At 47.8% G+C, this 25,916-nt stretch overlaps 1 protein-coding gene across 1 annotated transcript in view; it reads left to right on the top strand.

Annotated features, from left to right (window-relative positions):
- LOC144169864 (immunoglobulin superfamily member 10-like) overlaps positions 1 to 21,708 on the top strand; it is a 275,080-nt gene extending 253,372 nt beyond the window's left edge. The window contains exons 3-6 of the mRNA XM_077699262.1: positions 5,930 to 6,140; positions 13,698 to 13,909; positions 17,542 to 17,632; positions 18,065 to 21,708. Of these exons, the coding sequence (XP_077555388.1) occupies positions 5,930 to 6,140; positions 13,698 to 13,909; positions 17,542 to 17,632; positions 18,065 to 18,195 (645 nt within the window). The 3' untranslated portion in view covers positions 18,196 to 21,708. The remainder of the gene's footprint in view (positions 1 to 5,929; positions 6,141 to 13,697; positions 13,910 to 17,541; positions 17,633 to 18,064) is intronic.
- The last annotated feature ends 4,208 nt before the right edge of the window (positions 21,709 to 25,916 follow it).

Raw genomic sequence — 25,916 nt, 5'->3', positions numbered from 1 at the left:
ATTGTACCATCGAAATGAAAACAGGCCTTGTAGCTACATGAGCCTTTGAGAGCGTGCGTCGTAACTGGGCCGTTTTTTATGTCCACAGCCTTGCTAAAGCGGAATATGCAACATATATAATTCTAGAAGGCAATTGAAGCATGACGAAAAACAGCGGCGAGAAGAACGTCGTGAAGTTCCTTTATCTCTGCGGTGACAAGGGAGTTACTGAGTCCTTGGCTAAAGAAGCGCCGTTTGTGCGAATTATCGACACACAAGGTTATAAAAACAGATAACTAGTATCTTCATAGTTCCAAATAAATCCAGCATTCTCCACGTTCTAACACAGCAAGCATCGTTCAGGCTATACAATTTGTTATTGAGAATGTTGTGCACTATGCGTGTTGTATTTTTTCTATTTGAGGGGAATAGAAACGGTCCTTCTTTCTTTAAGCCAAAACACCAGAAGCCTGTAAGTTGGGCACCACTGGAAGATTTGCTGTCTAATGTTACGACTGACTTGGTGTTCGCGAGAAGACCAGCTAAAGTTTCGTACAAGCAGTTAAAAATTACAATTAGCGCCAAAGTATTGTGAATTCAGACAAACAACAGATGTGTCACAAATAGTTGTATACCGAAGCAAATAATGTTGCAGGGGACCTGGTATCAAAACGTTCCACGATCATAGACCTATCGAGGGTTTTGGAACGAAAGCTTTCTTAGTGGGACTGGTGGGGTTCTGTCAGAAAGAAAACTAATGAATTTCCTCGTACACCGGTTGGTCGACCGAAAAAATCCGGACTCACGGCGCGTGCCTGGAACCGGGCTTCCATTGTGTCCAAGCAGTTACCTGAAAATAGTGATAGAGCGTCGATTCGAGATAAAACAATACCCGCATCGATCACAAAAAAGACTAGAAAAGTATTTCTTTATCTCATAAACTACGTATTGGAATACATTTAGATTCTTCGTGGATGCGTTTACTTAGTGCCCGAAAAATCATCGCGTTGGTTCGTTCTTAGTTTACTATTTTGGCTTTGACGATTTGACGATCGATTGGACGCACTTCCAGCGAAGGTAGGGCGCATGTTTAGCTTTCTCATTTATGTCGACTTTCTTTAGGAAGGAATGGTAAAATTTTCTCGTCTTCGCACTGTATCCTGTTTTTCTGCAGAGCGCAACTGAGAGCGCGCTGGAAGCGCTGTCGGAAGACGAGGAAGACGACAGGCAGAATGTCGAAACTGCTCGCCCGCTTTCACGCTTATATGGCCATAAACTCTCGTCCTACCTGTCAACTATCAACCAAGAGGCTTGAGCCCTATACTCAGGTTGGGGCTTCGAAGCGCACTGCAATTATGTGCACAGATCACCCCCACACCGTGCCCTGGAGCGCAAGCGTGCGGTCATTTATTTTCCCCATGAACGTCATCGTTAACGCGGAAACTGGTACCTGCCAAGATTACCGCTACGTGCATATTTGAAGCTTCCCTAAAACGTTCCTAGTATCTTCTCTGCCACCATTCCTTCCGTTGCTGACAGAGAACGAAAAACGAGGGAGTTACACAGACGGTAAAAGAAAATGAGCGGCTACCATACTCAAGTGCCTCCCACTTGTCCAAAAACACCGCATTACCTGCTCGCCCTCTACATACGTGCTGCCTTTAGCGCCGACATTGGACTGCTCCCGGCCTGTCAGCGGCGAATATTACACCGCAAGCAGGGGATGACGAACGAATTGTAGGCACGCTTTGTGCCCGCGTGCACCACGGATTTATTGCGTCCGCATTTGGGCATGACGGACGTGACGGTAAGCTGATGCGCGCCCGGAAAATGAGCAGCCGAAAGCGATCCGTATAACGGTTACTTGCGCTAAAAAGGATGTCGACGTGCCGGGCTGCTCGGTGAAGCGTATCGCTTGGTTTATTTTAACAGAAACTGCTGTTTTTGTTATGCGAGGTTGGAGTAACGACATTGGTTACGTACTCATCTGCCCACTCTACGGTTTCATTACGTAGACACTTGACTGGTAACAAGCGGATTTGACGAGCGCAATTAAATATCCTTTCAGATTTCTGTTTGATACGTGGATATTTTTTGAAGAGGGGGTTCTTGCACGCTTATGCGAGATAAAAAAAGAATAACACGAGTAGCAGTGGAGGGAAGGGCAAATTGTATGTGCCCCTGGTATCTGTGTTGTTGTTGTTGTTGTTGTTGTTGTCGATACCAAATAAAACTTAATAATTAATTAATTAATAATTGCTTGATTGATTTTTGATTGATTTTTTGATTGATTGATTGATTGATTGATTGATTGATTGATTGATTGATTGATTGATTGATTGATTGATTGATTGATTGATTGATTGATTGATTGACTGATTGATTGATTGATTGATTGAAACTCAAGCCGCTGATCGGATGCTATGAATGCTTGCAAACTGAAACGGCCTAAATGATAGGACTAACATACCAGCATTGGTCGATATACCCAGAACAGGCGTTGTAGAATTCGTTCAGCGTCCGCGTGGACAAGTTCTTGGTTCATTTTGAGTATTTGTTTGTTGTTTAGTGCTTATGGATCAGTTGCCAGACAAATAAGGAGTGCACATTGGGAAAGAAACAGCGGAAGATATGCGCTCTTATTGCATTATCCTCCACTGGGGCTCTCTTGAGTCGAGACAAGCCATAGGTGTGCGGGATAGTGCTTCTGCTTAGCGAGACATAATGAGGATGGTGATGTCATATAGGTGTGTACAAATAGGCAAATTTTGCTCAGACTAGGAAATACATAATATCCGACGTTGAAAGCTCATCTACACATACGTCCACGAATATCCATACAGAAGTACGCATTGACGCATTAGGGCCCGAAGGATTTACAAGGCTCATTGGATTGACAAGGGTTCATAGGAGAGACGTGTTGAGTAATCGCCCTAGTCCCTAACCAAGATAATCATCAGAGTCCATCTATAGAGCTAAAATCTTCCACGGAGGTATTATTCGCGCGAAGCAGCGATTTCGCTTATGGGCCCTTGCTGATGAGAGGCGTAAACATGTAAGCACGTGCACAGGAGATGTTATATGTTGCTGAAAGCATGACAAATGGAGGGTTGGGTAGAGGTCATAGAAAAAAAATATGGCATCAACACGATTCAACTCTAAGTGGTGTAAACATCTTCAGTGAACCAGCGCAAACCTTTCCAATTGCTGAAAGAATTTGCTTCTGGTGAACATCGTAAAGGGAGTGCGTCGGAGCTTCTATAGGAGTCTTGTTCAGATGTGGGGCGCCATACGTTGTAACAGGTGCTGATTAAAACTATGTAACCAATTACACCGCATTGAGCAGCCTGACATGGCTGGTTCATCTAGAGCCCCCCTTTCAAATAAAAAGAAACCCGGAAAGGAGCGCTGCTAACATTGTCGTAACTCGCTCCGTAAACTGGGGAAATAACCAGTATCCCAGACTGCAAAATAAGTGGTGGGAAAAAAGTTGAGTGGGTATTCCGTAAGTAGAACTTATGGCATGGGCGGGCGGAATGGTTTGAAATGAAAGGCTGAAGGCTTCTAAATTACACACTCCTGGGGCAGCAAAACTTTGCAGGAACCACAACTAGCCTTCACGAAATAATAAACTAAATAAATAACAGTACACAGTTTGAGTACGCCTGAATCTCTTAATTCAATCCAAACGGGTTGCACAACATCATTTGTCAACTTCCCTCCATTCTGCCCAGCAATGTGCCCGGGCTGTGTCAGGGTTAGGCAAAGTAGACCACGTAGGCGCAAAGAAGGAACCGTGTGAGCTTTGAGTCACGCTTACGATGTCGCGTACATGGATTAGTTGGTCTAAGGTATAATTAAGACCGTGGCTGCTCCCCCTGGCTACATCTTACCGCAACCGAAAGCGAACGTCACCCCGTTATGAATACCCTCGCTGCACAGAGGGAATAGGAAAGAAGATGATGACGTGGAATACGACGAATTTGCGATCGAGATAAGCCAGCACAGAAATCTCTCCCAGCCTCCCCACCCTCGCCTTAATTCACCGTTCCCCCGCTTCCCTTGCATGGAAGATTGCGCTAATGACGTCTAGCAAGCCGGTGGGGTTGAGCACGCGGGAAAGAAATGGCGGGAGCATGTAAAACTCGCATTTTAGTAGCCTGGGGCTGGTAAAACCATCAGGGCACCAAAATGCACGCAACAACAGACGCCCCGTCCACTGGTGTTCGTGCGAAAAGCCGCCGAGGGTGAGGGGCGATCCTTTTCGCTCACGATGTACACTCCCTCAACTTTGTTCCGACTTCAACCACCGCGCTGCGGTTCAATCGCGGGGCTCACAAGTTGTCGACTCTGCGTAACGACTGTCCGAGCACTGCTCGCGCCTTTCAAAGTTCCCGCATGGCCCAAAAGAGAGCGAGGGGGCTAACGACACGCTAAATACTACGCCAACACATGTGTGTGTGCAAGTGTATATGAACGAGGGAGTGCATGGTGTGCAGATTCTGGCAGATTTCACTCGCTGCCAGTTCGCCGTTCCGGGACGCGCAACGCGGCGCTGACTGAGGTGACGACGCGGTAAGGAGCTCCTTTGTCCTCCTGCGCTCTTAATGAGCGGCCCTGTTCTGGGAACGCTGCCGTGAGCCCCCCTTTGCCGAAGCAGCGCGAACCTCAGGCGGCGCGGCGCCTGAACGCTTGCCTGCAAAGCCTTCCGCGACTCCGATTCTGCCTCGTCGGGTGCGTGTGCGGGGATGGGAGAGAGCCTTTGAGCGGAAGGCCGGAGGCGGTGAAGATACGGCTTTTGTCGTGATTTGGGGCGACGTATCCAGTGTTGGCAGCAAGCGTCGTTAATGCCTTGTTTACGGCAGCAGTTCAGGTTGAGCCGGGCTAACTGGCTGTGTGCAGAAAAAGAAAAAACAGCGGCATACCTTTGATAAATTATGTTAGAATATACTATAACCTGGAACTATTTCTGTAACTTCTTTTTTTTTTTCACATGCGATTGAATAAAGGCAGATACCTCTCAGATAATGTATGGCAGCCTACCATTGTCCCCAAAGAAGAAAGTGTATGACAGCTGCACCTTACCGGTACTCACCTATGGGAGCAGAAACTTGGAGGCTCACTAAGAGGGTTCAACTTAAATTGAGGGCGACTCAGCGAGCAATAACACGGAAGATTATAGGTGTAACATTAATGGATAAGAAGACAGCTGCGTGGGTCATGGAACAACCGCGTGTTAAGGACATATGAGTAGAAATTACGAAGAAGAAATGGGCGTGGGCAGGGCATGTAATGCGAAGGCAAGATAACCGTTCCTCATTAACTGTAACAGAGTGGATCCCTAGAGACGGCAAGCGTGGCAGGGGGCGGCAGAAAGTTAGATGGGCAGATCAGGTCAAGAAGTTTGCGTGGATAAATTGGTCGTAGTTAGCACATGCCCGGGATAATTGGAGAATAATGGAAGAGGCCTTTGCCCTGCAGTGGGCGTGGATAGGCTGGTGATGATGATGATGATGACTTCCTATTGAACTCTATTTTGTGGAGACACGCAATCCGACATTTCGAACAAACCCCACAGTAAGCTGAAGGGGACGAAGGCCTCCACTAAGGGCGAACTCATCGAATGGTTCCGATATTCGATTGCTGCGTAGCAAGTGCCGTACAGCAGCCGTAAGATTAACATCGTGAGCGCAGAGGGTGTTAGTGTCGTTGTTTCTTGTAATGTTATTTGTGAACGGAAAAAGTACGGAATGGTCCGACGTCCCATGTCTTTAATTATTTCTTCACCACAGTGCGTAGTGAGGTTTTTTAAAATATATACAGTGCATGATTAGACCCTGTTTGCAACGTTCTGGTATTGTCTTCTTCAACTATATCCTAGCGAACATTTATGAATGCACAGCTCCCCTTATATTCACTGCGGTGCGTTTTTCTGCTCCTCCTCATGCAGGTGTCGTGGGTGCGCCAGCGCGACCTGCACATCCTGACCGTGGGCACGTACACGTACACGTCTGACCAGCGCTTCCACTCGATCCATTTGGAGGGCTCCGAGGACTGGACGCTCGAGATTCGCTACACGCAGAAGTGGGACGCCGGCGTCTACGAGTGCCAGGTCTCCACCGAGCCTAAGATGAGCCTCAACATCTCGCTCGCTGTCGTTGGTAAGTCACGCCACCACGGCACAAGCGGGAGGCGCTTGGGAGAACGGCACCATCGGTATATAGCCGGTCGAAACGAACAAGCAATTCGACGCTTTCACCGCACAAACGCACGAGGCGCTGATTTGACCTTGGCTCAACTTGAAGTTCAAATTGGCGCTAAAAGTCTTTTCCTGGGCTTGCCTCGCTTAAAAGGATGTCTCCTCGTTTAAAATCAGGATCTAGCCATTGCATGATTGTGGCTAGAATAATTTTACGCTGAGAGATGGAAATGGACGGTACGGGAACAAAGAAACATCAGAAGAAAGGTGGTGGTTTAAATGGTTTATTGATTGGAGAGGTTGGGAGCGAATGTGCGCCCGGCTACTCCACTTCACCAATTAAGGGTCATAGACCCGGCCGTACAAATCAACTCTTCACGATAATTTTCGTGATTTCTAGTAGAGGACACGAAGCGGTCATTGCTGTGCGCAAGAGACCCAGCCTTACAGTTCCGACCCAATGTGGAGCTGCCCCGAAATGTGGAAACTCTGTTCCATCGTATGCGATTGGGCGTTGCCTATACCATTTCCTTTCTGTCCAAAATTAGCTGTGCAAACTCACCATGTTGCGCATGCGGAGCGCCCGAGGAAGACGTTTCCCACATGATGTTAGACCGCCCATTATATTCCCGGCAAAGACGAGCACTCTACAACAAACTGCCGTTAGATAACCATCGTGTGATGAGTTTAGCACATTTACTAGGACCATGGCCTGATGCGGGTCTTCAAAATAAGGTTGTTCATGCGTTGAATGTGTTTTTTTACCTCGAGGGGAATAGCCTCAAAGTATCAGGTGGCGCATTAGCTTCTTGACTCCTCCATGTTGGGACACTATTGAGGCCTTATTCTCCCCTCCCTCTCCTTGCCCATGCGGCCTTGAGCCATCCCTTTAAATAAATGTTCGTCTGTTTTTGTTGTTAGCTTTTTACCATGAATCCGTGAACCCAGGAGGAGATTCAAAAGAAAGGAGTGCATCACGCATTAGGATCTCCCCTGAAGACGCACACCCAAAAGCGCGACGTGCTTCAAAATAGTATTGGTTTATTCCTTTTTATTTCCCTGACGAGCCACCGGAGCTCGGTTTGCAGCATATTGAAGCAGGACTAACACGTGGCGAGCAATATTAAGTGCACAGAACAGGTTTACTTTAGTCAAACAATACTCGCTCAAATGCACGATGCCGTATCGCGTCTATGAGCACCGAAGTATCCACCGCCGTATGAAATCCTGTGTTGCAGCACGGGTCGGATAACCATTCTTTTCTTACGCCCAGAACTCGCGGCGTGGTTCAAGACGTTCACAAAACGTTGACGCGTACTGAATGCAGACTGGGTGTTCAGAGAGAGAGGGAGAGAGACAGAGAAAGCGAAAGAGGAAGAGAGGGGGGGGGAGAAGGGAAGAAGCAAGGGGGACTTTTGTCGAAAAGCAGAGTGCTTTGACGCCGTGCTAAATCGCCTACTCGCCATTGTGTCGCGAGATGTGGAAGCGGAAAATGCGAATAAAGTGACCGTTCCGACGCTCGAACTCGCTCACTTTTCTGTCGGGCTTTTCAGGGACCAAGGGTCCGCGGAATGCGGAAAGCCTCATGGCGAATTACTGGAGCAATTGCAGCGTGCTGTGTTGATGTGACACGCGGCGTGAAAAAAAGTTCCACGTAAAGTCATTCTAGAAAGAAAACGAAGACAAAAAAACAAGGACGAACAGGAGGAGGCTGTAACGACCTGAAACGGAGGGAAAAAAGAAAACGCGGGAACTCTGAAAGGAAGGATGGGGGCTCTTGATATTTTCAAACGGGTGTTGTTGCCCATTCTTGAAATGACTTTTCCACCCTCCGTGACATTTCTCGCCGCCTTGGATGTTCCTTGCCGCGGTTCTTCTTTCCTTGGATTTAGCTGATTGCAGACTTTACTTCGCTAGCATCCATCTCATGTGGAAAAAGCAGACAACAGAAAGAAACATTACCGTTTTTCTGTGTTTTTCTCTTTCTCTGTCTATGTTTGTATCTCTCTCCCTTTCTTTCTTTCTTTCTTTCTTTCTTTCTTTCTTTCTTTCTTTCTTTCTTTCTTTCTTTCTTTCTTTCTCTCTCTCTCTCTCTCTCTCTCTCTCTCTCTCTCTCTCTCTCTCTTTTCTCTGTCTATGTTTGTATCTCTTTCTTCTTTTCTCTCTCTCACTTTCTCTCTCTCTCTCCCTCTCTCTATATTTCTTTATTTCTCTCTACCCTCCTCTTTTTCGGCTGCTGTGTGGAGGCTGTGCCAGCTGACGCTAAAGAGAACAAATTAGATTCACACCCCGCACGTCTCTTTTTCTTGGCCTATTTTAGTGTTGCATCAATGAGAGTGTCTCTCAATCTCGCCATATTTTTTTTTTGTTCCTGAAGCTTTATCTCTGTGCATTGAAAGTGCAAATTCATCCACGGGAAAAAAAGAGCAAGAAGAACGAAGTGACATAGCCGGGAGGTTGCATCTTCCAGTCGGATTTTCTTTTGTTTGTATTTTGGCGCCATCAGTGCCTGTGCAAACAACGCACACTCTGTGGGAGGGCCACGCAGAATTTATGGCGTGTGCATCTGAAAGAACACCGTCCGTCGATAGCAGACTAGAAACCTTTATGCGTTGCTAATGACGCTCCTTTGGCAATACAAAATGGGCCTCAGACATCGATATTGCTTCCTGTTCTCCACACGGTTTTTTTTTTTTTTTGTTTCCGGCTTTTTTTTAAGCAAGTAAACCAGCCTGACTTTGGCACGTGATCTACTGAATGCCTTTGACAGTGTCATAAGTAAAAAGAGAAAATAATAATAAAGATAGCGGCGTAGAGACTCCAGCCGCACGACGGGGGAGATTTTCCTTATCTGTTCCTCCGCCGCGACAGGTATTTAGGCGGTCGTTAGCACCCTGTTTAAACACGGCGCCCGAGTTTTCAGATAGGGAAAGAGCCAAGGTAGATACGCCCGTTCCATCACGAACCCGAACGCGCCATTTTCTTTGTAAGTTTTATCGACGTTAGTTGTCGTCCCAGATTAACTTGGGATACTTCTGCCGGTCACCAGAGCCGGGAAGCCACACAGGGCTGTAATGACGCCTGCATTTTTTTCGATCATACCGGTCGATAACATTTTCGATCCCACTGCTGCTTGCTATTACTTCACCTGTATTTTTTTTTCTTTTTCGGGCAGATAGTATGCGTAGGACATTTTCCCTCGACGCGATGAGATTTATCAGCGTCCATTTTGCGCAGCTAAACCCCTTCCGGGAAATCATGCCCGCCATGCGTTCTTTTCTTTTTTTTTTTTCATGAACGCTTTTTCACTGCTAACTCAAACGACTCGAGATCATTTCCGCAGACTCATACAAAATATATTACCACGACACATAAACGCTCCTTATTATCTGTGAATGCGGAAACATTACTGTCTGATTGCGCAAGCTATCACCTCATTATCCTCATCATTATTTTTCCTTTTGCGTCTTTTCGCACTTGCTGGGATGGCACGTACCCAGCTTCTCATCACCTCCATTTTCTCTTTTCTTTACTCCGTTATTGTAACTGAGAGCCTTGGCCAATCGACCTTGTTCCGATTATACGTACTCTATCAGCAAAATACCCCCCTCGGAACTCACCTATGGTTGTTACTTCGGTGATTAGCATTGAATAAATTGCTCACGTAGGTTTCAGTGCATACCTCCAACGCACGATTCAAAGTCCAAGGCCACAACGCATTCACTGGGTTCAGTAGTTAGCTCTAACCATGGAGTGGGTGAGGTGTTGGAGGTGCAGACTCATCAAGAATTCCAGTTACCCCAGGTTCGGTTACTCCACAGGCCAAACTTTAAACTTTTAAAAACTTAATCACTTCTTTTGGTGTACAGAAGCTTTCAAGTGATGTTTGGCGTCATTTCGAGTATTTAGAGCGAAGCTTCTATTTCGCACTGATGGCGTCGTTCGTCCGAGTAAAACCGCTGTAGGAAAGCTAACTTTAGAGAATGGGTTTTATAAAACGATGGTGATGATCAGCAAAAACACATCGAGCGCCTCAAAAAAAAACAAAAAAAAAACGCCTCCCGTGGTTGGAATCGAACCTGAGTGCCGCGCGTTAGGAAACCGACGTCTATCCGATCGTGTGCCCTTCCGACATGGTCGAAGCAGTTCGAATTTTTGACTTTGACTTTGACTCAGGTTGCACGCGACAACGTTTCGCGTTTTAACCATCTTTCTCTCAAGAAAAGGACTTTGATTTTGTGTTTTCGCCTGCCTTTATATTTTTATTTTGCGCAGTCAGCCATTTTCCGTATCATCTTTTCGTCACGACGACGCCGGATTTCGACCTACTGAGTCAACAGATGCTTTGGCATTAAACGATGGAATGCGACTGCTGTATGCAGTATTTTTAAGCGGCGGCCGCGTTAAGGTAACTATTGATTTCAACCGTTTCGGTGCAAAGCGGCAGCCACATGCAGCGTTTCGCTCTCGTCTGGCGACCGTTGGCGTCTCCTGGTGGCGACGCGAAAAACATTCTAGAGCATAATTTACCCTACCAGCATCTGCCAGATTGCTTTGTTAACTAAAAACTGCCTAATTGGTTATATTGGCTCTTTCTTTTTCTGAATTCGGTCCTCTCCAACGTCCGCTTCACGTCGCCGATAGGAGACGCCGACCTACGCCAGACGCGAGCAAAACGCTCCATGTGGTTGCCGTGGTTGCCGCTTTACGAATGATTGCCCCTCATCCTCCGCGCGAGCTCAGACGACATCCGGCACCCGTGCCACTCGTACGCGGATGGAACGTGTCCTACCGGAATGCAGGCTGGCGCGATACCATCTCCCCACGCACCACACGCCCAGGAGGCGCCGGGACGCACTTAGCGAGTGAGCACGGAGATGCGATCACGCCGAGTTGGTCACGTGTGCGCTGGGTTGACCGCCATTTATAACCCTCGGACAGGTGCACCGGGTCTCGAACCCATGATCATAACGTGGACGAGATCCGGCAAACCACAAAAAAGTGAGGCCTAAATGTGGGGCGCCGCGTGGCATGAAATAGAGCGGTCACAGCAGGCAATAGTGGCATCGTATTTCATTGAGAATTTGACGCTGCACAACCGGGTTTCTTATCATGAGGTCGCACTTGCAATCACTGCCCGGTGGAGCTGCAAAGAGCCTGCATATATCAAAATAAGTGGTAAATATTTCTTTATGTAGGCGGATGTTTACCGCATACATTTTTGCTGATAGGTCAGTGTGCGCTGGGTACGCAGAATACGGCAGTGGGGTGGGCCATTTAAATGAAGCTCCCGGCTCACTGCCTATGATTTGAGGACTTTTCTTGAGATCGTTGATATTCTTTCAGCAGCTCACCGAGCACGCTCTAGCGGCTTACATACTTTGTGGTTAACAGCACCGACGATTATGGCTTCCTTAGCATAAAACATGGTACGGGAATTTTTGTTCTGGGCCATCTCAAATCAACACAAAAACTGAAGAACAAAGGGCAGGAGGACTAGTTGGTTGAGATCCTTTATGGTTTCTTTTTGCAATAAACCCGTAGTTTAGATGAAGCCACCATTTTGTTTCGTTTTTGCCATTGAAGTCCTCGTCTATTTTGCTCTATTTATTACATAAAAACCTCCTAACGGTGTTAAACTACCCGGGGGCCCTACATAGAACCCCTTTCCTGTTTCGAGTTCACGATGCCTTCCCGGCTAATCTGACATATCTATCTGTTCGTAGATTCACCGGCTGTTCCCGCAACTACCACCGTCGTCGCTTCGATGGATTGATCTTCCACTCCGGATGGGGGCCGGAATATCGTTGAGAGCAATATTTCAAAACCATCGGAATAATTGTAGCTTAATGATTTGGCGTGCTACCTCTACTATGCCAGTTACGCACGCACGGGAAAAGCGCGAAGTTGCGCAGAACATTCTTTACGATGCACCGTAGTTATTCTGGGGCGCCAATACTTAGTTAGTTAACAATGACTTTGCAACAGCCCCTGACCCGCTTCATACAAAATTTTTGCATATTTTTGTACTCGCTTCATTTATCCCGTTATGAAGCAAGCGCTTTCCACAGCAATCGTTCCAGCCGTGAGGTCTCAGTGTATTACATTCATCCACTTATTAAGGTTTTAATAGAAAAGAAAGTTCAGCCATAATCTGTGTGCAGATATAATGAAATTTATGATTCTGTGTTTTGCTCGAAGGTTGGACCCAGGTGGTGGCGGTGGTTGTTTTGTAGGATCGAGCAGTATTAGCCTGGCAATAAGTTCCGGAAATTGCTCCGCCCGAGAGCCACCTAACCAGCCAACTTTATGGTCACTTTACCAAGAGTCTGCCAGTTCTATCTCCTCAAGGAAGATAAGCAGAAGGCGGGGCACCTTGCTGCGCAACATCCAATGTCCCATTTGGAAGACGATGTGGTTCAGAATGGTGTGTGGGGCTGCCAACGTTTGCCTCGCTGAAAGCATTTCCGTACGTTCTAGAGCATGCTCTGCGCAACACATTACGTAGTGGGGCGCCAGTTTATATCGTAGAAAGGGAAGCATGTTGGCAGTGATACTTAGGGCATAAGAAACTGAATCTTAGTGGCCAAATGCGCCAGCTCAGGTATTTCATACTTCGTCACTAAATGGATATAGGCTCAAGGATATACGGAAATCATACATTCAAAGTATTTTCTGCTGCACCTCCAGATGCACACTTGGATCAGGGGCGCTCGCTTCATTCATGCTCCCAGTGAGGCTGGTCTCGTGGAACCTTCGTGCCATGGCTAACATTCAAATTCGACCTCAACAGAAGTTGATCCTTAAGTAGTCTAAAAACTGAGACATTTCATCAAAAAAATTTGTTTATTCGAAAACAGTGGCCCGCCCCAGCAGCCACTTTTCCTTCTTGTGCGATGTACACTTAGTGTAATAAAATTCTCGCAGTGGATGCGGGGCTTCCAACTTTCACTAAGGTTTCGTGTGTTCCAACTTTCACATACCGAATATGCGTGCCCAATAAAATTATCACTGTGTGTAATTAGTGTTTGTCATACCGATTAACTCACTGACACGATCAATGCGTGTCCAGCATAAATAAGAATCGCGCTCCGGCTGTTGAGAGAGCAGTTTAAACGAAACCTTGAAAAGGCGGTCGGCAAGAAGCACCCTAATGCACAAAAATGCACGCAAAGAATCCTAACACTCTCACTTTTTGTGTTGGTGGAAACAGCGTATAACCAGATGATGGAGTTCAACGCCTGTCTTGTGTGTACCCTTTCCTTGCTTACAAGCCATTCCAACAAGCCATTCCATTCCACGCTTTTCCTTCTTTGAATGCCCGGCTTGCCATTGTGTTCCAGCCCTTCAAAGGGGCGTTTTAAAACCTACAAATGGGCATCCGAAATCAAGGAGAGACTTTTCGCTTTAGTGACAAGTGGTGCAGCATTCACACTATGTGACTGAGCCTTCTTCTCTTAACATCGTCGCAATGTATAGGCCTCCGTCCCACCTGTGTGTTGTTGTCTGTGTATCGCAGTGGCGAAGGCGCGCATTCCCGAGGGCAGCAACCTGTACATCCAGAGCGGCAACACCATCAACCTGACGTGCGTGGTGACGGACACCCGGACGCCGCCCGTGTACGTCTTCTGGTACCACGACGACCGCATGATCAACTACGACTCGAGCCGCCGCGAGGGCATCCGGGTCGCCACCGAGCGGGGAACCGCCACCACCGTCTCCAGGCTGCAGGTACGGGCATCGCGACCTTTGCGCTGGCTCGGGCGTTGTCCGGATTCGAGGTTTCTGTTCGAGCCGAAGTGGAGGCTTTTCAAACAGAGGCAAGACAGGAAAGGTCCCGCTTGTGCGACATTCCCGTGCATGATAGCGTATCTCTAAAGACAGATTCTTAGCCAAAACGGCCAAAATGGATTACAGTCGAACACGGATATATCGAACTCCAAGGGGATCGCGAAATAGTTTGATATATGAAAAATTCGATATAAAAAATACGGGCTCTGAGACCTCACCTGTGGTGGATGATCATTTACCTATCTGAGCATTGAAGAAGGACAACTAATTCCACACTCACGACGCAACAGGGTGCTTTATTTGCGTGAAAAAAAAAATCGCTGATATTTGCCAGCTTTTTCGTCCTGGAAATAAAATTCAAGACGCTGGTCTACATCTTCTCGAGGCTATCCAGGTGCGACAGCCCAGTTCCTTCCATGTCGCCGCAACAACGGCGAATCAAGCTGAACGCAGCGGCCACTTCACCCGCGGAGTACGATCGTGTAGCCGCCTCCTCGTCCGGACGATCTTCACCACTTGAGCTATCGGCCTGGGTTCCTGCGACCGCAGCTACAATATCCTCGTCACCGAGGCTCGAAACAGCCTGAACATTGGTGTCAGCGTTCACGAAGTCGTCGGCAGACACTCCGGCTGGAACAGCAGCCGGGAAAAGGGACGACAACTCACGAAACGTGTCGCCCATGCAGTCGTCGTCGTCGTCGCCGTCTTCTCAAGCTTCGGAAAGTTCGGCCGTCACGAAGCCTGCCTTCCGGAAGCAGTTGGCCACGGTCTCCTTCTTCACGCCGTTCCAAGCGCTTGTCATCATATGTATGGCTCCCACCAGGTCAACCTTAAGCTCGGTGCCCACGCGAAGGTTCATCAAAAGCCTATCGAGGAGTCGCCTCCTGTTCCCGACCTTCGCCGTGCCAGCGCATTCCTCCACATCCTCCTCAACCTCAATCGGGGGTGCAGCGACCGCCGAAGAGCAACTACCAGCTCCCGCGGCGTTCGATATACCCGATGTCGGGAAAAATACGGTTCGATATAAACGTACGAATTCCTATACTTTTACGCAGAATTTTCAAGGGGATAATTTATGAGTTCGATATAGACAATAATTCGATATACCCGTGTTCGATATATCCGTGTTCGACTGTAGTCATTTTGGGGACTGAATGTGTTTCCACTAGCATTAGTTCCTCTTTGGACTAACGACAAGGGCGCGAACTCTTCTTCCCTCTACATTTACTCATTTCACGCTTCAACTATTGGTTCACCATAAGGACTAACTGTTGCTCATTTGCAGATTAACTGTTAGTCTCCCCTGTTAGTCCACTGGAGACCAATCGTTGGTCCTCTGAAGATCAATAGTTCATCTTACCCATTGTTCCCAATAGACCAATTGACGCTCTCTTAAAATTAAACGTTGATCCTTGTAAATTCCCCCAAATGATTAATCGTTTATACTAAAAGATGAAGTGTAGGTCCGTGCAGATGCTCCATGGGTAGTAACCGCTGTTTCATTAGGCCGACTATTCAGAGAGAAAAAGTTAACATAAGAGACCAGAAACAATAATTTTTGGCTACCTAAGATAATCGCGGCAAAGAAAATCTCACTTTCAAACTTTTATTGCAGCACTGCGTAAGCAACACACACAACAGAAATAAAGCGTACTCCACTATGAATGTCGGAAAGTCTTCAATTCGAAGGCCTCTTGGGCACACCTTGTCAAGGCGATGCGCCCAGCATTGGGTTATTTCGGGTACCCAGGGTGGTCGCATGGCTGCTGTCCTTACTACAACCGTGCTGCACTTGCACGAGGTACTTGTCCGTTGAGAGGACAAAACGCCCTCTTTGTCGCTGTCGGCAAGGGATGAGTGTCGCCACGTGACGACATGCACCTTTTTTACAGGAGCGTACGTTCCCGCAAAAAAATGGCGTCAGAACAAGTGTTAGGGAGGCATTCAAACACATTTTAGGAGGGCAGAAACCTCACGACACAGAGAAAACTCAAAAGGCATGAACGAGTGGTGCATGAAAAAAATCACTTGAACACGGGTTTGAAAATGCGGGGAAAAAAAGCAAAACAGAAGCTGCCAGTAAAGATCGTTTCCCCGAGGTCCGGTGTCGATCAGGAACCCAATCGCCCGGGCCCCGGTTGATTTGGCAGGAGGATGGCAGGGCGATGGTGTTGAAGTTCTTGGAGATGGCGGTCGCATTGACGAACTCGAGGCGTTGGGGTTGATTAAGTGAAACGGAGAGTTTATATACAGCTATTTACAGTAGGATAACTGGGTACATGAGTAATAAAGGAAAAACTTCAAACTGCAGCTAGACGCTAGCTCCAAGTGCGCACAAATCACTTGAGCTTCTCAACTTCGTCTAACTCTCCTATTCTCGGAGCGTACACAAACCGCTCGAGAAACCACGGCCGAGACTCTGTCTCGCCGCAAGATCCGTCTAGTTCCCCGGTACGGCGCTGCACCCTAAACCTCCGACGCGATGACCTTTTGGCCCACTTTTGGCTCCTGCGGGCGCCGACAGTGGTCGCCACCGCCGCTGCGGCCGAGGCAGCCAACCACCCCAGCAGCCTCCCATGCATGCGGCTCTGAGTCGTTTCGGGCAACGTGACTCGTCTCTCGCCCGTCGAAGAGGAACGGTGCGTTCGCTATGAATGAACGCCGCATTCACCCCGGCCTTCTTCTGTGAGAGTTGCACGGAACCGAACGGCTTTGAGACGTGCTCGGCAATGCAGCTGAATCAAAGGTTTCACCAAGCGAAACCAAGACTCACCCAGACTAAGCCAAGCGTTTGCTTTACATATTCAAGGTTAGCTGAGCTAAGCCGCAGCCATTTTTTTCTCCCGTTTTGGCTAAAAGTGCAGAAAGTAATCTGTAGCCCTCCACTACAACCCACCACGTACCGCCACACTTTGGCACCATACTACCATTCTGCATGGTTTTACGGCGCATAGTTTGTGTTACAGGCACCAAGACCGTGCCTGCATGAATGAGCCTGTTCGCATTGGCTGCACCCTCATACGCACGAGGCTGTATCGTATTGTCTGATGGCTGGGCCTTCGCAATGCCGCTGGGGCTCAAGGCAAGAGAGCAGCCAATCGGCAAACGGTGGTGCGAGGTGAAGGAGAAATAAGCGTCTCAATGGAGCAGTTAGTCTTATGGAACAGACCTCATTCCAGGATTCTTGAGACTGTAAGATTTCTTAGGCTCTCTTCACCAGCCAAAGCTGGTCGACAGGGTCCGAGCTGGACAGTGCTCTCTCCCAGTGCTCAGTGGAGGGGAAAGGTAAGGGGGGGTTATTATAAAAGCCCCACATAATATGAAAGGGAGTGCCTCTAGCCTCGCAGAAGCGGCATTGCGAGGAGTACAGGGTGGCAGCCAGAACGTGGGCTCTAGTGGAGTGGGAATGGGTGTTGGTTTGGATGTGCTCCGCAAGCCACAGTTTCGAGATAAGTTATTCGAAATGAACGATCCTAAACCAGGTTGAAAACTATCCTAGCTCCGGCGTCTGTGCATGTGTGACGATTGTTGCGCGCATGGGTACATGCGGTGATTCGTGTTACGTTTTGCAGGTTCTGGACGCAGCCACCAGAGACTCAGGCAACTACTCGTGCATACCGTCCTACGCGGACCCCGCAAACATCACAGTGCACGTTCTGAACGGTAAGTACTGGCTGAAGACCTTCGACTGGAAAGGTGCAATTCCCTCAAATTACTCTGAGCATGTTGTGTTTGAGTTAGCAGCCTGTTAGTGAGAACGCTTCCCTGTAAATATAAGAAATGTGAGGGCTTTTTTTAGTGGGTGATCACCTGCTTCAGTTGGAGAATAAGGATTTAAGTTTGCCTAAAAGCAGTGCAATGCTGATGGTTCACATTTAGAAAAGTAGCTGAGTATGTGCGAGTGTAGCAGCCCCAAGCGGAGCTGCAACATTAATGCTGTACCATGACGGTTTTATGCGATTTTACAAAGGCATCTCACTGAAGCGCAGTGTGGGGTTCTCGTGTACTTGTACTCATACTGCTAGTGTCATGAAAACAAATTCCGGTAATTGTGGCACAATTAGTTCTTGTTCAACCCCTTGCCCCGTGGTGCAGGTGAGAAGCCAGCCGCCATGCAGCATGGTCGCCAGGGCAACTTCGCTGAGCGGTCCCTGTCCTCCCTGCTCCTTATTTCGCTGGTCCTGCTGCTACACCGGCTCTTCTCGGTCTTCGTGGTGCACAGATAGTGGGAGGAGCCAGCACCACACGCAGGAGGCCCCGCCCTCGGAGGAAGGAGATTCACCATCCCCTATTCGCGTAGAGCGTGCACGGACCAAAACAGCATCGTGGCCCCGATTCCTCCCGCAACTAGTGGCGTCCGACCCCAGTGGCGAGACAACGGACTGTACAACCAACAGTACGACGGAGCGCGTCGCCACACCGGAGACTGTAGTGGGAACGTTCCACTACGCAGTAACTCTGCCTAGGTCGAAGAACGACTGCGTGCGTCAGCGTTCGCAAGCGATGAACGGCCGCAGCACCGACGTCGGGAACTGACTTCTCATCTACGCCACTGTGTCGGTGAAGCATCCAGGGGGAGGGTGAAGGGAGGGGGGCGGTGTTCGGGCAAGGTAGCGTCCTTTGCGCAGTCAAACCAGGCTGTGTTGCGCACCGCCTACATGACGACAGAGGCGTCTTTCCCCATCTGTGCGTAAATTCGTTGAAAAATGCTCTCTACGTTCATATCAGCTCGTCGCCTAGTTTTAATTTTTTTCGTTCATACCAAATTGTATGCCAGAGAAGAGCTGCAGAACTTCCTTATATCATGTGAGCGAATGTGAAAACATAAACCGAGCAATTTCTTTTGACAGCATCGTGTTGTCGCTCTCGCTCGCAAATACTTGTGACAGTGGAGATTTGTGTTAAGGCAGATTTTTACATGCTGCTCCTTTACCACTGTGGAGACTGCGTTGCCAGACGCCACAGTGCAGAGTTGCTGCCTACTGCCAGGAACACTCACCGAATGCGGTGACTCCTGATCTCTTCAGGTCTCGTCACCGTCGATGTAGTTTTGCAGCGTTTGGTTATATTCAACCGGGAGTGTTCTGGCCGGCGGGAGTCACTCGAGGAGCGCTTGATATACGTAAAGCTGAAACAAGACAGGGCCCGTGTAAATGTAGTCCGGTGTATTGTTTTAGGCACGAGGAATGTTTCCCCTATACATTTCGAATTTCCCGCCCCCAATGTTCTGCGCGAGTATCTGTCTCTAGCTCTCGCGGAAACGTGTCGGTGTAATGACGATGTTCAAAAGGCAAGTCACTGAATTGCCGAGAACTGACAGCTGTGCCGGTGTGACCCAGTTTTTTAAATAGAATGAATGAGTTGGTTTTTCACGTTCTTGCTATTGCGGTAGGTGAGCCCATGTCTGAGAGACCGAACATTGTGAAGATATTCTTTACCGAGGTAAGCTCGTCGCACGTTGCGTTGTCGTAGCCTTACTACGCAGGATATTCGCGGACACTCCGTTGCGAAAATTCTGCTGTGTATCACTCATGTTCCCCATCACCATTTACGCATTTATCCATTGGTGTTCAACCGATGAAAGGCCAACCATACGATATACGTACTCACAGTCGGAGGTCACCTGACACAAACAGACCTACGTTCATTACCGTAAGACGCACTACCGAGTCTCATCCTAAAGGTCAGCTGTGGTTTACCTTTTTTTCCGCTTGAGATTCTTATTTCTTCCAGAGCTTATTTTCAATATGTGGTGTAGTGACTCCTACTGTGATACGTTGTTCATTAACGTAAACTCCCCCAAAACTAACTACCAGCGCCTCATGAAGTCGGCAAGCGAAATTCGCTTGTGCTAAACGTTCTAGTCATTATGTAAGCATTATCGCATACTTTCCTTTGATCTCCCTGAAGCACGACGTAACGAGATATAACACACCATACTATTTTAACACGCATCGCACTTTGATATAAAAGAGACGAAGTTAGAGCCTGCAGCATTTTCTCAGAACAGTAGAAGAATGGTAGTCACCTAGAGAGGAGAGATTTACTGCTTAGCAAGGGTGATATGAGAGGTGTCCCAAGTCAGATAGATCTTGCAGCGCACTTCAACTCGTGTCCACACAAAGTCCGACTTCTTTAAATCAGGGACAAGCGTATAAACGGCAGTGACCGGTAGTACACTGCTATCTAACGTGTGGGCCTAGAGGTAGCGAACTACTTAGGCAAAACATAAGTGACCATTGCCAAAAAAGTGTTTCTCAATTCGTAACACACCCAGAGCTTGACCCTAAGCAACTCAGGTTTAAGGGGACGTTTTGAAGCGGGTCACTTTTTTTTCTACTAATTGTTCAACAAGCCTAGCAAGAAAGTTGCCATTGTGCCCGAAAGCTTTTCCCTAAAGCAATCTGCGACATCCGTGAAGGTGGCTCCCGTTCGCATTCCTGCTATTGAAATTGTGTCACACGTCCCATGTTATACCAATGAAAGTTTACAATTACAAAGGGGCAAGACTGTCGATACAACACTCAGTGAAAGCACGCACTACGTGGAAATTCAAAAAACAAAGAAGGAAACGTATATACATGCAGGAAATGACAAGAATTGCGCCATAGCTGTACAGAACAGGAGAACGTAAGGTACTAACGGAAAAGTACAGTGCCATCAGCTCGGATAGCTATAAACGAGAACTGTTGCGTCACTGGAAATGTTGCTTTTGGCTACCAGGTACGTCTGAATGAGGTTTGAGCAAGAGCTGATTTCGCACGAGAACTGTACTTTTGTTCGGTACCATTTCCCCTCAATGGTATGGCATCGGTGACGCCGTGCATCAAGCATGAGGCTTACCCAGACGCGTGACGGTCTTGAGGCTATTCCAGTGTATCAAAACGCTACCCGCAACGGCCGCACTCAATAGAGCTGGGTCTTCACGTTCTGAATTGCCTGAGCTCTGGCTGTGCCTAGTCCTGCTGAAGATAAGACGACTGGGTCGTATTTGCAGGCACAGATGTCACGCGCCGAGATTTTGGCTCCTTGTACGTAAAACCTCCGCTACTATGGTCCTACTTACCATCCCAGCGTCGCGGGAGCCCCAAAAAACGTATACTGAATTTTTATGACCACGTAACACGCGGTGTTGTTAATGCGTTGGTTGCTACCGGGCCACATGGACTGCAGTGATAAGCCGAGGCAAGGTTCTGAAAACCCCAGTTTGCCACTAAAACTCACAACGGAAGACTGTACACTTAAAATTCAATAAGAAGAGAGTGCAACGGCAGTTTCCCTAATTCCAAACGGCGTAGCAAATAGGAAGATATTATGTGTACGCCTGGTTTCGTTGCCGTGCGATCACGTTACGCCACAAGCGCTCTGGCAAAGGTGGATTAGCCGTACCGCGTGTGATGGCCGCCATCAAAGTGGGCACACCTTCGCCACGCGACATCTCCTGCAAGACTGCCGGCTGCACACGTGAGCCAGAGACTCCCTTCCAGTGTGGGCCGCGTCGGTGCGGACTGTTGACGTGAAGGGTCGGCTGCGCATCGGCCACGTGCGTGCCTGTGTGCGTGTGTGCGTGTGTGTGTTGTTGCCCAGTCCTCCTCCCCCGAGTTCGTTGTCCACGAAGCCACGTCGTTCACTTAGTCCGCCGGGCGAAAACAGAGAGCAAAATGCGCTGGCGAGGCGCTGCCCAAGTCCTGGAAGAATAAAGAGTGTTGCCTCGAGTAGGCAACCATTGTTTCAATCAATGTGACTCTGTGTTTTCTTTATTTCTTAATTTTGAAAACCGCTGCATTCGGACGACTCTTATTCGTACGACCTACGAGCATTCGGTCTAGTAGTGGTACGACGCCTGGTAAGCCTGCTCAGATCGCACTTTAAAGCTTCGCAAATCTTCCTTGGATAATCCAAAAAAATAATATACCTGCATTTTTACAGCGTGGTCCTTTTTTAATAGATGGACCAAATATATTTGCCCGTAGGTTGCCGTAATTTACCCGTGGGTTGCCGACAGCTAGCTGGCCGGAGTGCTGTAGCATGCTGGTAATACAAGCACGGCGCTCGCTGTCACTTTCTTTCAATGCTGGCTTTCTCGTGCGCAAGCATTCATAGGCTACGTTGCCCATTTATCTGCCCGCCTATCTGTTCACTCCATAGTTATGCATTTGGACACATGAATCAGTTAATAAAATTCCCCAGAGCCGTCACACTGCAATGATCGCTTATATTGCACCCTACAAAATATTTTTCGATCATTACATTAGTATATAGTCCTGAAACCAACGTTAAAAAGACTCGTAGTATTGCAGTTCAACCCTCTGTGCAGTGACTTGGCATTTGTAAAATAAATTTTTCACGTTGCTTTTGTGTACTGAGGTGAAGTCTCGCAAAATTAGGTGAGCCACGTAAGATGGCTTCGCACTGCCTAAGTGCGATAGTCAGTCCTTAATGCATACATTCTATTTATAATTTCTTCATTTGTGTTTCCTTAAGGTGTTTCGATGAGAGCAGGAAATATAAAGAGTATTCCGCAAGTTATAACAGGATTTTCTGCATGGGCGAGCATTCGCTCACTGAAGTAGTCCGTGAACTGCGTCGCCGTCTGAAGGGGCGGTACCCAGAGCCAGTGGCATTAGCTGTTTGTCATCAATGTATTGGTGCACATGTGTGGACTGCGTTCTGTGTGCGTAGTGAAGGTTCTCGGTGTATACAGTGTACCAATGCTTGTTGTGATACATTTTAAAAACCAGGTAACGAGCGTCGTGCAGTTTCAACAAGCTGAAGTATACCGACAGAGCAAGTAGCCAAAGGTTTATGTGGAAAGCTTTTACGGTGATAACGCAATTCAAGGTAAGTGGCTTTGCTGTTCACTGTTTGGTTTTTTTTTTCACAAGTCTAAAGCAAAGCCAGTAGCGTTAAATATGGCGTGAATTTCATGCCTTACAAACATAGTCCGCTGGAGAGAGGCAACCACGAATGCAGCAATGTGCACCCGAAATTTTCACAGTTCCTGCTGGTGTTTCTACAAAACAATGTGGATTTATATAACGACTTGCATTTATCACATGGCGCGACATTCTAACTATCAGCCAATTTAGCATGACAGTGTCATTAACTAAGACCGTAGAAACAGTCGTAACGTACAGTAGTATAAGTCAGAACCGTTTCCCCTTCCTCCTTCCCTCTCACAACCCCTTAGATATTGCCCATCTGGAAAAACTATATTGATAGCCCACTTTGTTTTCTTGTCGCTCTTATCATTGGTTTCTCGTTTCAAGCTCCTTCGGCTTGGACTATGACAACTGGGGCGGTTTGTCTCTGGAAAGGCGCTAACGATCGAGTTAATCGAACTTGCCAAGCAGAGGCGATGGAAAGTACGTCACCTCAAACCAAAAAAATGACGTCTCGAAACTGTATGTTGCGGGATTCGCCGATACTGCTCGAGCGGCAAACATGCAAACATAACCGGTGACTTTACCCTCCTCGCAAACTGCACTAAAATAGCACCTACTAGTAACCCGTTATTGAATTGAACCCGTTATTGAATTGAATTGAAACCATTGAATTCATTCTATGATAATAATTTTACTAACGTTGTAAGTGCTTGCGCAGTTACAGAACTTCGCCGCCTGCCACTTTCGTTTCGCGATCACGCGGGCGTTAACTAGATAATACTCAACGAAGCAGAAAATCGTGACAAATTAAAGTGGTCAGTCCCCATTGAGGATCGTCCGGTATGCGAGCTCGGCACAACCGTCGAAGCAGGATTGCACGCAGCACAACCAAGTCTCCGGGTGATAAAAAGATTACGCTGGCGGGTCAGCTGATCTAATCAGCAACTGGAGGGGAAGTGAGCTTCATGCTGGAGAGTAACTGCATGGCCTGGTGGGCACACGCAAAAAAAGAGAGCGAACTCTCAGGAGACGTGAGCAGCCCTGGCTAGGCGTTTTTTTGCGCTTCCAGGCACTCTTCCCTCTGTACCGCGTTAGTTTAGCTACGTTTTGGGACACTGACAGGCTGAGTAGTCGACACTTCAACTCGGAACTTCTTAGCTGGTGACCCAGTTGTATTGCGAAGACACTGTCAAGCTACCGAATTCTACAAAAGTGCGCTAAATAAGTGGAAAGTTGCCCTTTCATTCTTAGCAGAAGGCTAAAACACAAAAGGCAAATGTTCTTTTACCTTGCATTTCAAATTTTTCTTGTTCAAGATACCGTGAACTCCCGTTAAAAAGAAGCCAGTTAATACGAATTCTCGCTTGTGCTGAACAACGTGGGGACGATTGTTTGGCTTTCCATAGGCTCAATGAAAAAAAAAAAAAAAACAATCCGCTTAAGACGAACAGGCTTGCGCATACTCTGCGGTTAAGACGAACAACTTTCGCGGTGACCACCATCGCTGGCAATTCTGGGTAGCGAGCATGGCAGTCTTGGCGGTGTGCGGTGGGGCATTCACGCGACCAGAAAGAAAGAAAAGTAAAATAAAACCACAGCGCGAAGCGAAGCGATGCCACGGAAAAAGGGAGGGAGAGAAAAGAAAAGACACGCGGATAAAACTACCGCTTCCTCCACCCTTCAACCCGCGGAGCTTGCGGCAAAGCGAAGATAAAAGAGAGCGAAGGCGAGTTATGTGCCCGCTCTGCTGAGGAGGAGGGAGGCGCAAAACTAGAAGGATAAAGAAAGTATGAAGAAGAGACAACGGAAACTTCCTGTTCGCGAACGTAGCATCTCTCAGACCAATGCGGTTTCTCAGCGGCAGCATGTGAGTTCGCGTCGGTTCGCGTGGCGGGTCCCACCGCGTCACTGCCGACAAAGCGAGGAGTATTTCTCGGTCTCTGCTGCGTTTTTGCTTGAGGTAGCGGATGTACGCTCTCCGTCACCGCTTGGACTGGATAAAACCAGGCAAGAACACTTGAAGACAGTCTTCTATCAAGTTGCGCACTCGATTTTTTGTCTTTTTCCTCCTTTGTAGATCTGCTTCATTCACCGTCCTAAAGCAACATATTTGCATACACCCGGGCGTGTTGCCGATTCTCTTTTTCGGAGGGCTTCTGATAAGGCGAACTTTTGATAAGACGAACAAATTAGCATCGTCCCTTCGAGGTCTTCTTAACGGGAAACGGGAGTCTACTGTATAACATATTTTATAGTATTAGATTTCTTGCAAGCAGTTATTTTCTTTTCAATGCGATGCTTGTGCGCTTTAGCTCACTAATAAAATAGTCTCTCAGGGTTGTGGCAATGAGCGTATTATTACAAAATAATTGAAAAAATAAACAAGAATTTTAGCATAAAAGGCCGATATTTCAGGACCTTGCCTCTAGAAAACGTTACCGAGATTTCAGCTTGGGTAGAGTCGACGAGGGCGGAAGAACGGGGCTAGCAGCACAGAAGGTGTCGTATACTATCAGACGAGCCGCAGACACAGCCCGTCTCCACACGGCGATAACAATCGTGAAGGTGTATTCTTGAAAACCCCGCTTAACTGGAGGCGACAAAGAATGGATGTATTAGGTCAATGAATGGCTGGATCAACGGCTTCAGTGAATACAATGGTAAATTCTTGCGTATTCCAATGGGCAAGCCATCTTTTGGAACAGGCTTATGAATACTCCTAACCGCGTTCATTTTCATTCTGCACGGTAGCTTCCAGTTGATATGCGCGAGGAATGGCAGCGTCGCGCTTTCATTTACTAAGCGCCTTGAATGTCTCGAAAGTCATTTACAAGCAATATCACGACCTTCTCCGGCCGCACAGTGGTAAGCCCCTTTCCGCCAAAGGCTGCTCACGAGATCGATTGTACGGGGCTCACTGGAGCGAATAAAATGCCGTTTTAGAGTCGCAGAAGATCGCCCGTCTTCGGCATCAATAGTGCTCAGCGGTTTGAGATCGCAGTGGAGGGCTGTTTGCTCTGTAGCCTGTCCGCTGCACTTCTTCTCTTGGTGGTGCCAGTAGA

Source organism: Haemaphysalis longicornis, unplaced genomic scaffold (assembly GCF_048455015.1).
Source record: "Haemaphysalis longicornis isolate Haplotype H1 unplaced genomic scaffold, Haemaphysalis longicornis Haplotype H1 scaffold_2, whole genome shotgun sequence".
Classification (NCBI taxonomy): Eukaryota; Metazoa; Arthropoda; class Arachnida; order Ixodida; family Ixodidae; genus Haemaphysalis; species Haemaphysalis longicornis.
This window is presented reverse-complemented; position numbering and strand designations above follow the sequence as displayed.